General features: G+C 36.8%; 1 protein-coding gene across 1 annotated transcript in view; it reads left to right on the plus strand.

Annotated features, from left to right (window-relative positions):
• Positions 1-19,046, plus strand: part of DMD (dystrophin) — a 2,170,472-nt gene that overhangs the window by 1,343,430 nt on the left and 807,996 nt on the right. The window contains exons 46-47 of the mRNA XM_011957103.1: positions 2,150-2,297; positions 4,905-5,054. Of these exons, the coding sequence (XP_011812493.1) occupies positions 2,150-2,297; positions 4,905-5,054 (298 nt within the window). The remainder of the gene's footprint in view (positions 1-2,149; positions 2,298-4,904; positions 5,055-19,046) is intronic.

A 19,046-nucleotide genomic window follows, 5' to 3' on the forward strand; every position in this document is an offset into this window, starting at 1 on the left:
CAAGCATAAGTCCAATAACCAGATTCTGATTTACAGAATGATTGTAACTGTAGTTCTCTCAAGGCCCAGTCTTTGAACAGGCTGTGTCTTATTCCTGCAACATGCTGATCTATCTTCATGCTTCAAGACTCAGATCCTTATCTTCTCTGGGATGTCTCCCAAGCACTGCCCCAGAAATAACTTCTCCTCCTACAATACTTAATCATAATCCTTGGCTTACATGCTTGTTTCTTCTCATTGACTATGAAATCCTCAAGACAAGGTATATAACATATACATCTTTAATCCTAATGCCCAATAAAGTTCTTGGAAGATAGTAAGCTCCCAATACACATTTGTTAATTTGAAGTAAAAAAAAAATTACCTAACCATTCAGAAAACTGAATTATCACAGATGTCCATCTAAAGTACTACATTTACACAATGAAATGCTATACAGCCAGGTTAATGAGCAAACTAAAATTATATGCAACATGGATTATTGTAAACATAATTTTGTGGGTTTTTTGTTTTTTTTTTATTATTATACTCTAGGTTCTAGGGTACATGTGCACAACGTGCAGGTTTGTTGTAAACATAATTTTGAATGAAAAGCAAGACACAAAGGAGTATAAGCCATATAATTCAATTTTTATAATATTCAGTACAGGCCAAATAATCAAAGTTGACAGGGTACTGGTTATACTTGGAGGTAGTGACTGCAAAGGGGTAAGAGGAGATTTCTGAGATTCTGATAATATTCTATTTCCTTCTCTGATTGTACAGTGTCCCATTTTTAAAAGACTATTGAGCTATACCGTTAAATTGTGCAGCGTCCCGTACGTATATTATACTTCAATTAAAAGTTTCCATGGAAGATATACATAGTTCCCAAAAGACAATAGAACAAAAAATTTTCAATGATTTTAAGCACAAACAATTGTGTTCAGCTGTCTTACAATCGAATATATAAGAATAAATTTTTGGCTAATTAGCACAGAGTAGATGCATTTTCATAATTAAAACTTCCACGAGTACAACATATGTTAAGTATTTAAAATCAGTTTTTCTCTTTCTTCAAATAAGGTTGTGAGTCATAATTTGGAAAACAGTTCAGCATGTAATAATTTAGTGATTTTATTTTAAACGAAGCTGAAGCCACATAGAGCAGAACTGCTCGACTGAACCCTATCCAAATCCTTGACCCACAGAATCAGGAGCAGATAAAATGGCTGCTACTTAAACAAAACAAAAACCTTGTTTATACTTTTGTCCTATAATTTTCCATAAGTACACTTTAATTAAACATTTTTAAACTTGCAACTTTAGGTTATATACTTACTTCAGTTGGTTCTCAACCAGGGACAATTTTGTCCCCACCCCCAACCCCCCAGTATATTTGGCAATGCCTTGAAACATTTTTGGTTGTCACAGCTCAGGGGCGAGGTGTTACTACTGGTATCCAATGTGTACAACAGGCCAGGGATACTGCTGAATACCCTACAATGCACAGGATAGCCCCTCACAGCAAAGAATTATCCAAACTTAAATGTTAGTAATGCTAAAGTTGAGAAACCTTGCTCTGATATTATAACATAGTGTTGTTAGAATTTTTATTTTATTCATTTTATTTACATATGTATGTATGTATTTGAGATGGAGTCTTTCTCTGTTGCCCAGGCTGGAGTGCAGTGGCGTGATCTTGGCTTATTGCAGCCTCTGCCTTCCAGGTTCAAGTGATTCTCCTGCCTCAGCCTCTGCAGTAGCTGGGATTACAGGCGCCTGCCACTAAGCCTGGCTAATTTTTGTATTTTTAGTACAGACGGGGTTTCACCATGTTTGCCAGGCTGGTCGCAAACTCCTGACCTCAAGTGATCCGCCCACATCAGCCTCCCAAAGTGCTAAGATTACAGGCATGAGCCACTGCACCCGGCCAGGAATTTTTGAATCAGAATTTTTCTTGACCAATTTTAATCTCTTATCATTTAGAGATTCTTGAAATATTGAAATTTGCTTTGTTCAAAGTGAATGAATTTTCTTAAATAATATATTGTTAACATCTTTTAAATTGCTTATTTTCAAATTGTTTGCCATGTTTGTTTTCCAGTTTGCATTAAAAAATAGTTTGAGAAATATGTTGTTTATAACAATTTTATTCTTCTTTCTCCAGGCTAGAAGAACAAAAGAATATCTTGTCAGAATTTCAAAGAGATTTAAATGAATTTGTTTTATGGTTGGAGGAAGCCGATAACATTGCTAGTATCCCGCTTGAACCTGGAAATGAGCAGCAACTAAAAGAAAAGCTTGAGCAAGTCAAGGTAATTTTATTTTCTCAAATCCCCCAGGGCCTACTTTTATAAAGAAGTATATGAATCTATTTTTTTAATTTAATCATTGGTTTCCGGGCCATTAGGTTATTTATAATTCCTTGCTAAAGTGTTTTTGTGGCAACTTTATTTTTTCTTAACCCTGCAGTTCTCAACCAGTGCACATAAGAATATATGTATGTATGTGTGTATGTGTATTTATATATACACACACGTATTGCATCTATACATATAGATGTATATAATCTATGTATATAAATCACAGTTTTTATCTTAAAAACTAATTTGAAAATAATTTTAGGTTTAGTTGAGAACTTCAAAACTTCAAATAATTTTTTTTTTTTTTTTTTTTTGAGACGGAGTCTTGCTCTGTCGCCCAGGCTGGAGTGCAGTGGCCGGATCTCAGCTCACTGCAAGCTCCCCCTCCCAGGTTCACGCCATTCTCCTGCCTCAGCCTCCTGAGTAGCTGGGACTACAGGTGCCTGCCCCCACGCCCGGCTAATTTTTTGTATTTTTTAGTAGAGACGGGGTTTCACCGTGTTAGCCAGGATGGTCTCGATCTCCTGACCTCATGATCCGCCCGCCTCGGCCTCCCAAAGTGCTGGGATTACAGGCTTGAGCCACTGTGCCTGGCCGTTCAAATCATTTTAAAAACTGAAGACGAGATTGTGGAATCATAAAATCTAAATCTAAATGGGAATCACTTTTTTAATCTGTCCTGGTTACCTACTTGGAGATTTGAGAAGAGACTTTAAAAAGAAGAATCCATTTTCTTAGGGAAGATCTGGATTGCCAAATCAATATCACTACTTCAGCCTCTAATTAAAGGCATTATATTCCCCCAAAGCAATGTTTTGTTTTAGTTTGTCTGGAGGTGTAGGATGTGGTGTTGGTTCACATTCCATTTGGTTGAATAGACATCCAACTTATTCCAGTGGCTTTTCATGCCTTCCTACTGTGATGTCTGCTTATTACTGATTACTTCCCTTGGCTGACTGACATGCTCTGATTGTGCAGTTGGATTAACTTTCATGGTTTTAGTTTTAGGAAAGCAACTCTTTTGGATCTATTTCATTTTAATTGTCAAACAGAAGGTGAAAGGGGAAGAGAAATTAATATTTAATCATTCCCTATTATGTGCCAAGTATTAGATACATTTACAGCCACTATTTTATTTAATCTTCATATCAAATTTTGACAATGGTTGCTATTATCTTCATTTTACGAGGTCACATAATCAAAGGGAAATGAAATTGCTCCTTTATCAATGATTCAGTTGCCTTACACATGTAAATTAGAGTCCAGTGTCAAACATTTATTTCTGTGGAGCAAGAAATTTACACCTGAACAAGAAATACAGTATAAAAATAAAATATGGTGTAATTCAATAAACAAATATGGAGCACTGACTATACATCAGATATTTTACTAGGTATTTGTGATTCAGAAATAGAAAAGAATGGGAATCATTTGAAGATGGTTATACCCTAGAACAATGAACTCAATCTATTCTTGGAAATTTATCTTTCCTAAATGTACTGTGTCATATATAGTAATATAATTGATAATTCATTTGAGACATTATTTAGTGGCATTTTCTTATATAATTAATATGCATGATTCTCTTTTCTCCTGAAAGAATCTAGATCAGTGCTGTCAAATAGAACTTCTGTGGTGATGAAAATATTCTGCATTATCCGTTTTTGTAACAACTAGTTATTTGTACCTTTTGAATGCCTGGAGAGTTGGTAGTGTGACTGAGGAACCTGAGATTTTATTTTAGCGAATTTTGAGTAACTGAAATGTTAATAGTGTCGTATGGCTAATGTAGCAGACACTATAACTCACACAGTTGTTAAGATCATGGTGGTTTTGGAGGTCTTGGGAAAGGGTATACACTATGTGATGGTGAACGAGTAAGAGAAATTTAGGGATATGGAGTGAAAAATGAGGATTCTAGAATGAAACTACCCAAATTTGAACCACAGCTTTGTTGCTTGCTAGATTTGTGTCCTGGGAGCTGGTATTTAACCTCTTTGTCTCAGTTTCCTTCCATATAAAATGAAGATAATAAGACCTACCTGATATAAGCATTATAATATGAAGATAAACTAAGATACTAAACATGAAAAGGTTAGCATAGTGCCTGGCACTGTGTATATTGAGAGTAAATATTCTAAATGTCAGTTACCTCTTAAGATGATAATGCAGTTTCTCAGTGGCAAGCTATGGTATGCTATGGCATACTGTGATACCCAAGAGGTTGATGAATTTATTCACATTGTTCTCTTTCTGATAGAGACATGTTTTCAGACACTAACTTTATTTGGAGTGTTGCTTTACCATCTCACCTTTTTCTCTTAAAAAATTATGAGGGATAATATAATCATTTTTTTTCCTACAAAGATTTATCTACTGGGGAGTGAGTGTTTCAGTCAATCAGCTCTGTGCTCAAATAGAAAACTGTTGGTATTTGAGGTACCACTGGGCCCTCGGTCAAGTCGCTTCATTTTGATAGACTAATCAACAGAAGCCAAGACAAGGTAGTTGGAATTGTGCTGTAATTCATTTTAAACGTTGTTGCAATGTCTGTTTCAGTTACTGGTGGAAGAGTTGCCCCTGCGCCAGGGAATTCTAAAACAATTAAATGAAACTGGAGGACCCGTGCTTGTAAGTGCTCCCACAAGCCCAGAAGAGCAAGATAAACTTGAAAATAAGCTCAAGCGGACAAATCTCCAGTGGATAAAGGTTAGACATTAACCATCTCTTCTGTCACATGTGTTAAATGTTGCAAGTATTTGTATGTATTTTCTCTCCTGGGTGCTTCATTGGTGGGGGAGGAGGCTGGTATGTGGATTGCTGTTTTGTTTTGTTTTTCAACCTGACCATTTGCCTTGGCTGTATGTTTTGTTGTGGCTAGAAAAAATGATGATGGTGAATGGCTTTACATTAGTGACCAAATGCCAAAATTTATACTACAATTTTTTGCCTAAATTATTCTGAAGAATTAGACTGAAGAAATGATGAAGTATTTAATTCAGTGGCCAGGTACATACTGACAGTATTGAATCTAAAAGGACGTGGTCTGGTTCTAGTTAAACAAGTATCATAAATCAAAATTAATTATTCACACCTATATTATAGATTTAATAATTAATGTACACTAACGTTCTCCACAAGTTTATTTACTTACCTACTTATTAACTCGTGAGTTTTCATCTTTCCACCTTGAATGCTATATAAATCTAATATTAATACTATGTATTAAATTAATGCATATTTATTTTATATAAAGCAAGTGGTGCATATGAATTTATAATAAAAAGCAACATCAATTGATCCAGCACTATTTATTCAAAGATAATCATTTCCTCACTGTATTGTCATGGCATCTTTGTCATAAATCAAGAGAACTTGCATGTATGAATCTGTGTCTAGATTCTATATCCTCCTCCATTTGATTAAATCTGTACTATAACAGTACTTCACTGGCTTAATTACAATCTTTTTTTAAAAACAATTCTACTGAGCTATAATTCACCATTTAACTCATTTTAAGTGGACAATTCAATGGTATTGGGATATTACATTTTTAAGCTGTGATAAAATATATAACATAAAAAATTGTCATTTTAGTCATTTTGTGTGTACAATTCAGTGGCATTTATTACCATCACCACAATTTATCCCGCCCCCCATTTTTTTTCTTTTTTGGAGACAGAGTCTCGCTGTGTCGCTCAGGCTGGAGTGCAGTGGTGCGATCTCGGCTCACTGAAACCTCACCTCCCAAGTTCAAGTGATTCTCCTGCCTCAGCCTCCCAAGTAGCTGGGATTACAGGCGCCTGCCACCATGCCCAGCTAGCTTTTTGTCTTTTTACTAGAGATGGGGTTTTGCCATGTTGGCCAGGCTGGTCTCAAACTCCTGACCACAGGTGATCCGCCCACCTTGGACTCCCAAAGTGTTGGGATTAGAGGCGTGAGCCACTGCGCCCAGTCTCCGAAATTTTTTATTACTCCAACCAGACAGTCTATAACCATTAAGCAATAGTTCCCCTTTCTCTGTCTTCCCATCCGCTAGTAGCCTCTGGACTACTTTCTGTTTCTATGAATTTGGCTATTCTAGATCTTTTACATAATTGGAATTGTATATTTGCCACTTTGTGTCTGCCTTACTTCACTCAGCATCATATTTTCAAGGTTCATCTATGTTGTAGCATGTGTCAGAATTTCATTCCTTTTTATGACTGAATAATATTCCATTGTATGTATGTATGCAATCATTTTATTTACACATTTTGGATCTGGGTTGTGTAAACCATCCAACTTTTTTCTTCCTATTCAAGATTGCCTTGGCTACTTTTGTTTCTTTGAATAAATTTTAGAACCATGTTGTCTATTTTTACATAAAGCCTGCCAGGATATTGATTGAAATTTTGTGAATCTGGAGCTCAATTAGCATCTTTACAATACTGAGTCATCTAATTTGTGAACATTTCGAATTGTGTCAGGTTATTTATTATACTTTTTAAATTGATGATGCTGACATTCTAATAACAGATCATTTACATGACTGATAAAATATTTAGGAACTAAAATAAGTACCAATTTTATGACATTAAAACCATAATGTGTGCTTAAGTCTCTGTAATTCAAGCAGGTAGTTATTTGAATTAAAAAAAAAAAAAACCCTTCTTGGTTTCTACCTTTAATGATTGCAAAACATCTGTGTAAAGATATAGACTTTTATGTATGGAGGGAAAGTGGTGTCCCAGCAATTAAATTTTACATCTACATAGCAATGCAAATGAAATCATCCCTCATAAAAAGAGAACAAGGAGGCAGGATACCCAAAATGTCCTACAATATCTCAGTACATCTTACGACAAAAAAACAAAAATTATAATTATAGGAAATATGAGATAACTATCTAAAATATACAATAGCAGCTTTGTGGATTGTGAAAGAGTGAACGTTTTGTGTGTCCTGAAACAAAATAAAATGTCAAATTTTTATGATAGAAAATTAAAACTGAGGTTACGAACACCATCATGTATATACTTATGTTACTACGGCATCCATAATATCTGTTTCTTGTGCCAAAATTATAATTTTAATGCAATGTCTTTGCCATTAATTGCCACAGGATTTGGAATTTTATTCATTAGTCATATTAAAATTATTTAATCATCTTTTCTCCATCCATATGCCCCTGTATCCCTGTTAGTTTAGATTTAGGGATACAAAGGAAATGATCAGTACCAGATTTAGGTAAATAACACAAGTTTTTTTTAAAGTTAAAAAAAAGTGGCTTATAACACTGGCAGACCGTTTTGATCTTCGTTAAATCTCAAGCTCTTATTACAGGAGGGTAGAAATAAAGCGGACCCCCTCCCTGTGTTCTCCAGTCCTATCCTTCATCCAAAGCTTAGAGTGGGTGATATAATTAGAACTAGTGGGTCATAGTTACTGGGACATGAATATGTCAATTCCTTAGTACATAGTATCTCCAAATATATCCTAATATCATAATCAGTTGGCAGGTGCTTTCTGCACAGCTAACTAATATGCTGCATTCTGCATATTGAGCCAACTGACCACTTACTTTTGTGCCTTTATTTTATTTTTTATTTTATTTTTTGAGACGGAGTCTCACTTTGTCACCCAGGCTGCAGTGCAGTGGCACGAACTCGGCTCACTGCAACCTCCACCTCCCGGGTTCAAGCGATTCTTCTGCCTCAGCCTCTCGAGTAGCTGGGACAACAGGCGTACGCCATCACACCCGACTAATTTTTGTATTTTTAGTAGAGATGGAGTTTCACCATGTTGGCCAGGTTGGTCTCGAACTCGTGACCTCGTGATCCGCCCACCTCAGCCTCCCAAAGTGCTGGGATTACAGGCATGAGCCACCGCGCCCGGCCTGTACCTTTATGTTTCATTGCTGAAAAGAGAAAACAGCGGGTGAAGATAATATAGCTATTTATTTAAGGGAGTGGTAGACCGTATAATGAGTTCATTGCAAAAGCGTGTTACCTTGCCTTGGCCTGGGTAGCTTCTCTTTAAGCGGATATGGAAAGGGTTGCTTTAAACTGAATATAGCCATTAGCATAAATTTATGGGTGCCTTCATGCAGTGAAGGCTCATGAAATGATATCCTCATTCTTGTCTAATACATAACTTGACCTTTTACAGTCTTTAACAATAATACCCATAAGAGCCACAAAGTGGGGATGTTATTAAAGCTAGCCTCTGTGTTTCTCTCTCTGAGCGTCTCATTCTATGATCTTTACACACACTTCTGACTCAGGTGTTTTTAATATTTATCCCTCTTCATATTTCTTTGTATTTTCTCTGAACATGCATGTGGGTATAGGAGGCTTTCTTGCCATCATCATCGCTCTCTTCCTCTATGTTTCTCACTGTTAAGCTAATTTTCATCTATGAATTGACACCTTACTGTATTTATTATGAATCTGCTTTTTTCTTTCTTTCTTTCTTGTTTTTTTTTTTTTTTTTTTTTTTTTTTTTTGAGACAGAGTTTTGCTCTGTCGCCCAGGCTGGAGTACAATGTTGCGATCTCAACTCACTACAACCTCTGCCTCCTGGGTTCAAGCAATTCTCCTGCCTCAGCCTCCCAAGTAGCTGGGATCACAGGCATGCACCACCACACCTGGCTAATTTTTGTATTTTAAGTAGAGACAGGGTTTCACCATGTTGATCAGGCTGGTCTTGAACTCCCGGCCTCAGGTGATCCGCCCACCTCGGCCTCCCAAATTGCTGGTATTGCCGGTGTGAGCCACCACACCTGGCCATGAATCTACTTTTCTATATGCATATTTGCCACTATTTTTCTGCCCTGGTGGTTTATGTAACACATTCTCTTCTACTCTCCTTCCCTGACCCCTTTAATCCCAGTTTCATTTCCTTTCATGTCTTTTTATTTTGTGTCCCCTTTCCTCATTCTTTATTGCTCTTATACATGTTATATGTGAATTTTTTTTAACTACCCATTTATTTAAAACCAAAATATACTTTGTCATTCTTTATTTTTGAATCATATTGTATCCTTCCTTAATTTAAAAGGTGAAAAGATGGAACATTCATTTTGCAAGCTCAGGGTTATTTAGGTAGAAGGAGCCTCATGAAACTAAATTATTCTCACATCTTCTAGATTAGAACACCGACTCCTAGAAAGGTTATGTGACTTATTTGAGACCATGTAGCTCTCTATTTAAATATAAAAGTGATTCCATAATAAAGAGTGGGGGTTTTAACCTTTTGGTGAAGCTCAAGTGATTTCTGTGGATAATACTCTAGAAAAAAAAGAAAAAATATGGATTCCCATTTCATTCCATTGCTCCTTTAAATATTAAAATGGGGATTTATTTTCTTTTTAAAAAACTATATGAGTTTTTGCTTTGCTTTCAGCCCTTTTTGAGAATTAATGCTAGGTTTTAAAATTACTCTCTAGAACCCTCTCTACTGTGGAACATGTGTGATTGTGTAATGCAGCAAAACATGTTTATGTTGTTTCCGAATTAGTTAAAATCCTATTTTTAATGTCAAGTAATTTTACAGGTAGTATATGTTATGCATTCCTGTTAGTTTTAATAATTATATTTTCATTTTGTTAAATAAATTTAAGTTTTCATATTTTACATGTAAACAGTAATTTACTATCTACACGTAAAATACCATTTACAAATAAAATATACTGTTTAAATGTAAATAGTAAATTACTATTTAAACTTGTTACTACCCAGACAGTATAAAATGGTGCATATAAAGAAAAAAGCATTTTGGAAAACAGTTAAGAAATTTGGCTGGAAAGTGAATTTTAGTTAAGTGCATCTTTAAAAATCTTATTCACTTTACCTAGGAAAAAGATAGATTTACAAATATAACATATATAACAAACCTTTAATATGGGAATAATTTTTGTAATATTGATAATAGTACAGGTATTATTTTCAAAAAATCACAAAATAAAAATTATGAAAGTAAAAACATAGTGCGACTCCTAGCACAAACTGTCTTCCACAATATACAGTTGGCTGTATCTAAATTGCCAGAAATCTGGTTCATTTTGTATTAACCTCGAATCATGTTGCTTCTAAATATGTATCTGAGGAGTAAACACTTTAGATTTATTTTCATTTGTATAAGGTAAAGAAATGTTTAGTCTTTTTCCAGACATATTTGCTATGTAATGACAGTCATTATTAGTCATCAGTATAAATGTGAATAGCGAAAAGGAGAAAATTAAATAAAGCTAGAGCTTGGCTTCCTCACTCCTTGCTCAAAAATGGACACTTTGTCTAATCAATTTCCTATCACAAGATGATGATTAATAGATTGTTCTAATAGTTACCGTTCAGTCCTGTCCTTAATGTGATATTTTTTCTTTTTTTTTCTTTTTTCTTTTTCTTTTTTTAATGATACTTTAAGTTCTAGGGTACATGTGCACAACGTGCAGGTTTGTTACCTATTATATATGTGCCATGTTAGTGTGCTGTACCCATTAACTCATCATTTACATTAGGTATATCTCCTAATGCTATCGCTCCCCCATCCCCCCACCCCACGAAAGGCCCTGGTGTGTGATGTGATATTTTTTTCAACCAAAGAATAGAATCTTCACTGGCGTTGTTACCATATTGACTGGTATTTATGGAACCCTGGAAAAAATGCTGTAAAATATCTACTAGGGAGGATAATAATCATTATAGGAAATCATTTCTCTAGCTGGAAGTCATAGCGGGGACCAGATAGTTCCACTAGAGCTTTTATGTGCTCATGATTTTCTCCCTTAAAGTGTATTTGTAACACAGTTCACACAGCTTTCAATTTTATAAATCTGTGTACTAAAATGCTATTATATAAGAAAACAGGTCAGGCATGGTGGCTCACGCCTGTAATCCCAACACTTTGGGAGGCCCAGGCGGTTGGATCACAAGGTCAGGAGATCAAGACCATCCTGGCCAACATGGTGAAACCTCATCTCTACTAAAAACACAAAAATTAGCTGAGCATGGTGGCGCATGTCTGTAATCCCAGCTAATCGGGAGGCTGAGGCAGGAGAATCGCTTGATCCAGGGAGTCGGAGGTTGCAGTGAGCCAAGATCATGCCAGTACACTCCAGCCTGGCAACAAAGCAAGACTCTGTCTCAAAAAAAAAGGGATGTTCACCTATTTATTGGGCATATAGTCTGATAGTTCCTAGAAATCCATGATCTTGGATGTTTTCTTTATATAAGTTCCTGGAAATCCATTATTTGGATGTTTTCTTTATGTAGTTAATAGTCACAGCAAAACTGTAATTAAATTATTTATTCAACAGCTATCTAATGAAGGACTACTATGTGCCACATTCTGTTCTAAGCATATCATAATCACTTCCCACCCTTCCCTTATTTAAAGGACATGCATAATTTTATAGGGCTTGGCATTATAAATATTCATATCTCTAATTTATAGTTGCTAAACAGTTGGAGGCTGAGGGTTGGGGGAAGGGAGTAGTAATTTAAAGTTTATAACATAAGCATCCTTGACTTTGCCTCCTATAATTTCACACTGACATGAGGTTTATTACTAGGTTGTGTGTCATGAGTACATCTCAATTTGCTCTGACAGTTCTGGTTTTTGCCTGTTATCCTATCATAATTTTTAATAGCTCCCTCTTTCATTGTCGTAAGTATTCCACTTTAGAAGATAAAATATATAGAGAGGGTCACTCTAGTTATGAGAACAAACATCAGGCTTTTAGAGCTAGGCTTGGCCCAGTGCTCAATAACTATTATTATCATTATTGCTTTTGTTCTTAGCAGCAGCATCGTCCTTGTCATCATCATCTACCTTCTTACTACTTTAGTTAAGCTGAGAATTTCAGCCTATCCAAGAAATCTGATTGGCATTATTACCGAATTAATCACTCTTTAATGACAATAAGTATATAAGAATACGTAATATTTAACTTTCTGAATTATTGAAATGTTACACTGTATATGGAAAACTCTTTCTAACCGTGTTTTTTCTCTACTCTCAAATCATAACAATCATCAATACAGAAGACTTCTATGATCAAATTCGTGGTGGTTTTTTTCCCCACACACCAAACAGCAGACCCCAGCTGGGTGTCTCTCATTCAGTTCTGACACTATCCACCCAGAGATAGTGTCAGATCCCATAGACTGAGGGCTCAGTCCCCAGATCTGCCTCCTCTGCACCCCCCACCCCACCACACACACACACCAGTCTCAAGTCCAGGCCTCTGGAACTTCTGACCCATGGGCTTCAAGTTGGGATTCCCATGACCCCCTCTTTGGGTTCAATTAATTTGCTGGAGCAGCTCACAGAACTCAAGAAAACACTCACTTTCACCTGTTTATGATAAAGGATATTGCGAAGGACACAGATGAAGAGATGCATAGGATGAGGTATGGTTGTGGGGAGGGAGTGAAAGGGGCATGGAGCTTCCATGCCCTCCCTGGGTACACCACCCTCTAGGAACCCCCACGTGTTCAGCTACCCGGAAGCTCACTGGACTCTGTCCTCTTTGTTTTTTATGGAAGCTTCCTGACATCAGCATTCCTTCCCCAGGGTATATGGTGGGACCCTCTCATAGGAGGTTCTTAAGACCTATAATCTGAAAGGCGGGGGAACATTAGAGTGAAAGGAGAGCAGAAGATCAGAGGCCTGCTCGTGACACCGAACACACCCAACATTATAACAAAAACACTGTAACAAGGGGGCTATGGGTGTTATGAGCCAGGAGCCTGGATAGAAACCAGTATGTACCATAATACCATATAGGCAATGCCAAGAATGTGGATCAGACACTTTACAAACAAGGAAAATGTAAACAGGAGTGGTGAGGAGGAAATTTACTGCAGGCATTAATGATGAGATTCTGAATTGTGGATTCTACCTGCTACCAGCTATGTCATCTTATACCTACACTGTCCACACCTAAGTTTTAACATCCATAAAATTCAGAGACTAATAGAAGACACCTCCCCAGGTTGTGGTGAAAATTCAATGAGGTAGTAGATGGGACATGTGTAACACAGTATCTGGCATATTGTAATTGCTCAGAAAGTGTTAGCTTAAAAACAGTAGGAGTAATACTAAAATAGAAGAATGCAAAGACCAAGCACAAAATTATCCCTGATTCTCACCTTCTCCAAATTCTCCAAAAGTCTCACCTTCTTAATCAAACAGTTATAAATATGGCTCTTGGGGAGAAAGCTGAACTATGCGCTACTATTATGAATGCAGCAGGTGAAGGAGAGGAGAGTTAGAGGCGGCAAGACAACAAAATGGCTCTCGTGGAAGGCACAGAGGGTTTTCAGCCAGTGCTCTCCAATTCCACTGATATCATTATTTTCATTTTCTTTGACCAGCTAGCATTTCAGCTAAAATGTGTTGGAAAGTGATAGATTTTTCTCCTCACATTGCCTAAGAAACCCAACAAAGCCAGCATTGTTTTCAAACACCAGCATTTTCACTTTTAAAGTATGAACATAATTCAGAGGACCTTTTAATTCTGAACATCATTTTTATCAACCTATTAGCCTGACTTTAGCCCAGAAATCCAAGCAGAAAGCAATTAAACTTTCACACTGCGTCTCCATCCCTTCCCTCTACCTTTATTTTTGATATCAGTTTCCCCCATTTTGGCAAAGTAATGGAAAATCATTTGTAGAAGGTTACATTGAAGCCAGATAATTTTCTATTAGGAAACCTCACCAAATACAAGATTATTTGTTCATTTCAATATAATAATGTTTTAAAAAATACAACAAAAATCCAGCATAAATTGTGAAGCACTGATACTTGGACACCAACTTATTTCCATATTGAAACTTTATTATTGCCACTGTATACATACTGACAATGTATATCAAGCATGTAAATGTGTCACTTAAATATGCTGTGCCCCAGATTTTATTTAAAAGTTAAGCTAATTTTCAACTAAAAACAAACTCGACTATTCTTGGCAATCTCTCCTCCCTGTTCGTGATGGATTTAAAATGAAGAAGAGTATAAATGATGATGAAAAGAGAAAGGAGGAGAAAATTTCATAACTCTGCATCTTCAGTGAAGCATTCTTAAGTAACTCCTTTATTAGCACAAAGGTGTTTGCCTATGGTAATGAATCCTAGAAAGGAGAAGAAATGGCATGATAAAAGGGGATTTTGCTAATATAAAATGTTTTTTCTTTCCTTTTGTTTCTGCAGTACCTTTACTTACATAGCACCAACCCCGAGACTAGAGGGAGTTTCCTTCCTTTCTAATAATTTAATGATCGTGAAATGATATGAAATGGAAGTTTTCATATGCCAACTCCTTAAACTGAGGTCAAATAAGGAACAAAGATTAAAGGCCATATTTAAGAGCACATGCTGTAAATTCTAACCCAGATTCATGTATTATATCACCTGCAAAGCCAACATGTTATACAAAAGTAAAATAACAGGGTGATTTTTATTAAAGATCAGAATCGTACCAAAAACGAACTTTTCTGTCAAATCTTTATACGCATACATCAAGATGTGAGTTTATTTGTGTAGCTTAAAAAACTTAATGCTAAATGCTGACTACTATATTCATGTCAGCTGACCGCTAGTGCTTCAAACTGTAGCAAAGGGATACCAAATGCTGGGTTGGCTGTGTATTCCATTTTTGCCATAGACCACCTGCCAAGGCTTATAACAGATCTGTAATGGATTTCTTACCTTTTACTGTGTAGAAAATAGATTGATAGATTAGGCCTGGGGCCAGTGAACCATGGAACCCCAGGTTTGCAAGAAAGAGTTTATCACCCTTTGATGTTATTTCTCTCTCGTGTCAGCTGAGAAGGATGAGCTAGATTATCCGAAAGTAAGTTGGATGCCAAAATCAGCATTCCCCTCATTTATCCACCTTATGGTTCAGGGCAAGGTCACTGTATGGGTAACAAAAGGGCTGATAAGGGCCTGATGGAGAAATTTGGTTTTTCTCCCTTTTAATCGGCTTCCTCATATTAGAACTAATTACAAGACATTGACGAGAGCATTTCATTGTTTGTTGCTAGAGAAAATCAATCAGTTTTGCTGTGGAAATGAAAGCATTTGAGCCGAATGTTGCACTTATAATTTGTGAACATTTGCAGTTATCACCAGGACAAGTATAGTCCATCTTTGGCATGGTTGGCCAAGTGTGGGGGGGGAAAAGAGATGGACCAGAAAATGGGCCAGAAACCAAAGTCATCACAAGGATATTTCAAGAAAACTCTATTTGTTCTGATAGTTGTATTCTGTAGGCAACCCGTGACTGATGTTTATACCTCAAATGCAGTCTAAAAACATTTTTTTATGAAAGTGACACATTCTGACTGTGATGTGGGTGACATCAACAGTTTTGAATAGGACAGTAATTCTTGGACTTATTGAAACTTTTATAAAAGAATGAACATTCTGAACTCAGTTGCAATATAAATGACTATCATGAAGATTGCTTCTGTTGGTGCTATGACTGTTGTGACAAATTTTAGACCATTGCAATTATCTCCTAGAGGTTGCTTTATTGTTTTATTTTTATCAGTGGTGTGTGTTTTTCTGTTAGAATCATTGAGATGCTGGTTAAGGAAGAGAAAAAATTAATATGCAGGCCCTCATTCATTGGGAACAAATAAAGGACAACACACGAAACAGGAAAATTAATAGAAAAGACACTTTATAGGTAAGAGTTCATATAGTTTGGGAGCAGACAAAAACTATCTATCTATTTTAATTACTAAAATAATTAAGAAAGATGTTGAGGCCAGGCACGGTGGCTCACGCCTATAATCCCAGCACTTTGGGAGGCCAAGGAGGGCAGACGACTTGAGGTCAGAGTTCAAGAGCAGCCTGGCCAACATGATCAAACCCCATCTCTACTAAAAATACAAAAATTAGCTAGGCATGGTGGCACATGCCTGTAATCCCAGCTACTTGGGAGGCTGAGGCAGAAGAATCATTTGAACCCAGGAGGCGGAGACTGCAGTGAGAGGAGATCATGCCACTGCACTCCAGCCTGGGCAACAGAGTGAGACTCTGTCTCAAACAAAACAAAAAGAGAAAAAAAAGAAAGATGTTGACATTAACATGTTCAAGTCTTCAGGCTGAAACTAGAATGCAGTATGATCAAGTAATCATTTCTACTTTGGGTGAAGTATGAGTTTTCTTAAAGATACTCCTTTCCAGCTTCTTTCACATGTGGTTAATTCCCAGCATGGCTTCAAATAGTCTAATGGTTTGTATAACGAGTGCCACCATTCTATGTTCTCATTCTCCATGCCTCATCTCAGTCCTGGAAAGATCACTAAACTTGCAGTTCGTAACTCAGTCTAGACCCAGGTTCACCACTCACTAACTCATAACTATAGGCCACTTATTTAAATCTCTTAGTGCCTCTAGTTCCTCATTTGTCCAACAATGATGCATAATGAAGCATGTTTGCTCATCTCCCAGGGTCTAGTGAGGAACTAAAAACACAATATATACTATCATACTTTATTATGAGGAGTTAAATTGTGGTTACTATTACAAAGTAGGTTACCATAAAATTCTAATAGCAGTGGTAAGGGGAAAAGGTCCGTGTGCTATCATGTAGAGCAGAACTTCTCAAACTTTAATGTACAGCAGGTCTTTGAATAATATCTTTTCATTTAACATCACTGTGTTATAATACTGGCAAGGAAAAGAATTGTATCTCAGCTGGGGGAACACTGTCTATGTAGGGTTTTCTCATGTCTCTGTGGGTTTCCTTCTAGTACTCTGGTTTCCTCACACATCCCAAACTGTGCATGTTAGGGGAAGTGGTGTGTCTACATTGTCCCTATGTGAGTGTTTATGTGTCTGTGACTGTGCCCTGTGATACAATGGCATCCCTGCCAGGGTTGGCTCCTGTCTGGTGCTCTGAGTTGCCAGGATAGGCTCTGGACTCCCAAGTCCCTGAACTGGAATATGTGGCTTGGAAAATGAGTGACTGAACTAATATAAATTACTGTGAAATAAAAATTCATATGGTAGTCAATAATCATAAAGATGCATGACAATAATTGATGCTCTACAAAAGTGCTCAGTGAGCTGCCATATTGAATACTGTTTGTTTTTGAACTTCGTGGTGAGAGAAGGCAATCCTGGCAGTTTTTGCTTTGCAAACATTTATTCCTTGAATGAGCCACTGCCACTACAACCACTATCACTCACCGATTCACCAAAAACTGGGTAAATAATTTTCCTTCTGGTTTTTATTAATTTTTCTAAAGTGGATGTATATCTCACATTTATTTCTGAGGTTAATATTAGAAGTGCTTGGGGTCTTTATTTAGATGGTTGGTCACGTTTTGTGGACACAGGTATGCAGTAGGAACTTAATTCTTGTTTATCAATTAGCCTATGGTAAGATTGGTTTCATTACATGTCATTTTGCCTAAGTCACAGTTTCCAAGAATCTATCAACAACATTAATTGATGACTTACTGAAACAAGAATCACCTTGGGATCTTGTTAAAATCAGGTTACTGATTCAATGGCTCTTGCATAGGACCTGAGGTTCAGCATTCCCCACTAATTTCAAGACGCTGATTCCCTGGTCCCTTTGCTCTACATCTTAAATGGTAGGGATGTAGAGAGTGGCTATCAAGAGTCTGTGTAGGAGTTGACCACCAATCCCATTCACTGGAATGCGTACAGTGTATTCTGAGATACTGGAAAGGCCTTTGCTAAAAGATTTTTTCTCTTGGTATTTATGAAGCACATTCATCCAACCACAGAAGATACATATCAGCTTTGACAGAAAATATGAACACATTCAAATGATTTATACCTTTGAAACATAGATTGTTATAGGGTTCATAACCCAAGTATGACTTTGCCACAGATCCACTCACTTTCCTTCCTCTTTCTCTGAAATATATTGTATATTGCAAGAAGCTCACCTCCACTCACCTTATTCCTCAGGCTTTCTTCTCAACTATCTTCTATATAGATTTAACCAGTTGGAGGTGTTGGCAGGAGATTGGAGAGCAGGAGAAGGGGAGATTTCAGAGTATTTCTTTCCCTCCTTCACTGCTTTGGGCAACAGCTGATATGGAGTAAGTGGCTAAAAAATATTAGCTATTATTAGGCCTTCTAATAATGATCTTCTAAAATCACTTTTTCAGTGGTTACCCCCATTGATTTGCCATGAATATCTCTTCACACATCTTTGCAAAGAATTGAGCCTGACTTCAGATACTCATTCAAAATCAAAATCAGTAATTTTAGGATTGAGGACTCTGGTATTATTTAAGAACTCTTAACTGTACCAAGCCTCACTCCCATTTCTGGCTTTCCCCTATATATCAGCTATGTAATAACTACAATATTGTAAAATTTGCAATAGTGTTATGTAACAAATCACCCTAAAACTTATTGACTTAAAATTATTACCACTTATAATTGCACACAGTCTATGGGATCCTGTGAGCTGCTGTGTTATTCTGGCTCACTCATACATTTTCAGTCAGCTAATGGGTGGGCTAGGGACTGGCTTATCTAGGATAAGCTCAGCTAAGGTGACTCACCTCTGCTGCATATGGTCTCTCATCATTCAGCAAGCTCTCTTGGGCTTGTTCTCATGCAAGAAACAGGATTCTAATAGAAAAGCAAACAAGGCTTCTTGGAGCTTAAGCTTGGAACTGGCTCACTCATTTCTAACACATTCTTTTAACCAAAG

The sequence above is a fragment of the Colobus angolensis genome, unplaced genomic scaffold (assembly GCF_000951035.1).
Source record: "Colobus angolensis palliatus isolate OR3802 unplaced genomic scaffold, Cang.pa_1.0 Scaffold434, whole genome shotgun sequence".
Lineage (NCBI taxonomy): Eukaryota > Metazoa > Chordata > Mammalia > Primates > Cercopithecidae > Colobus > Colobus angolensis.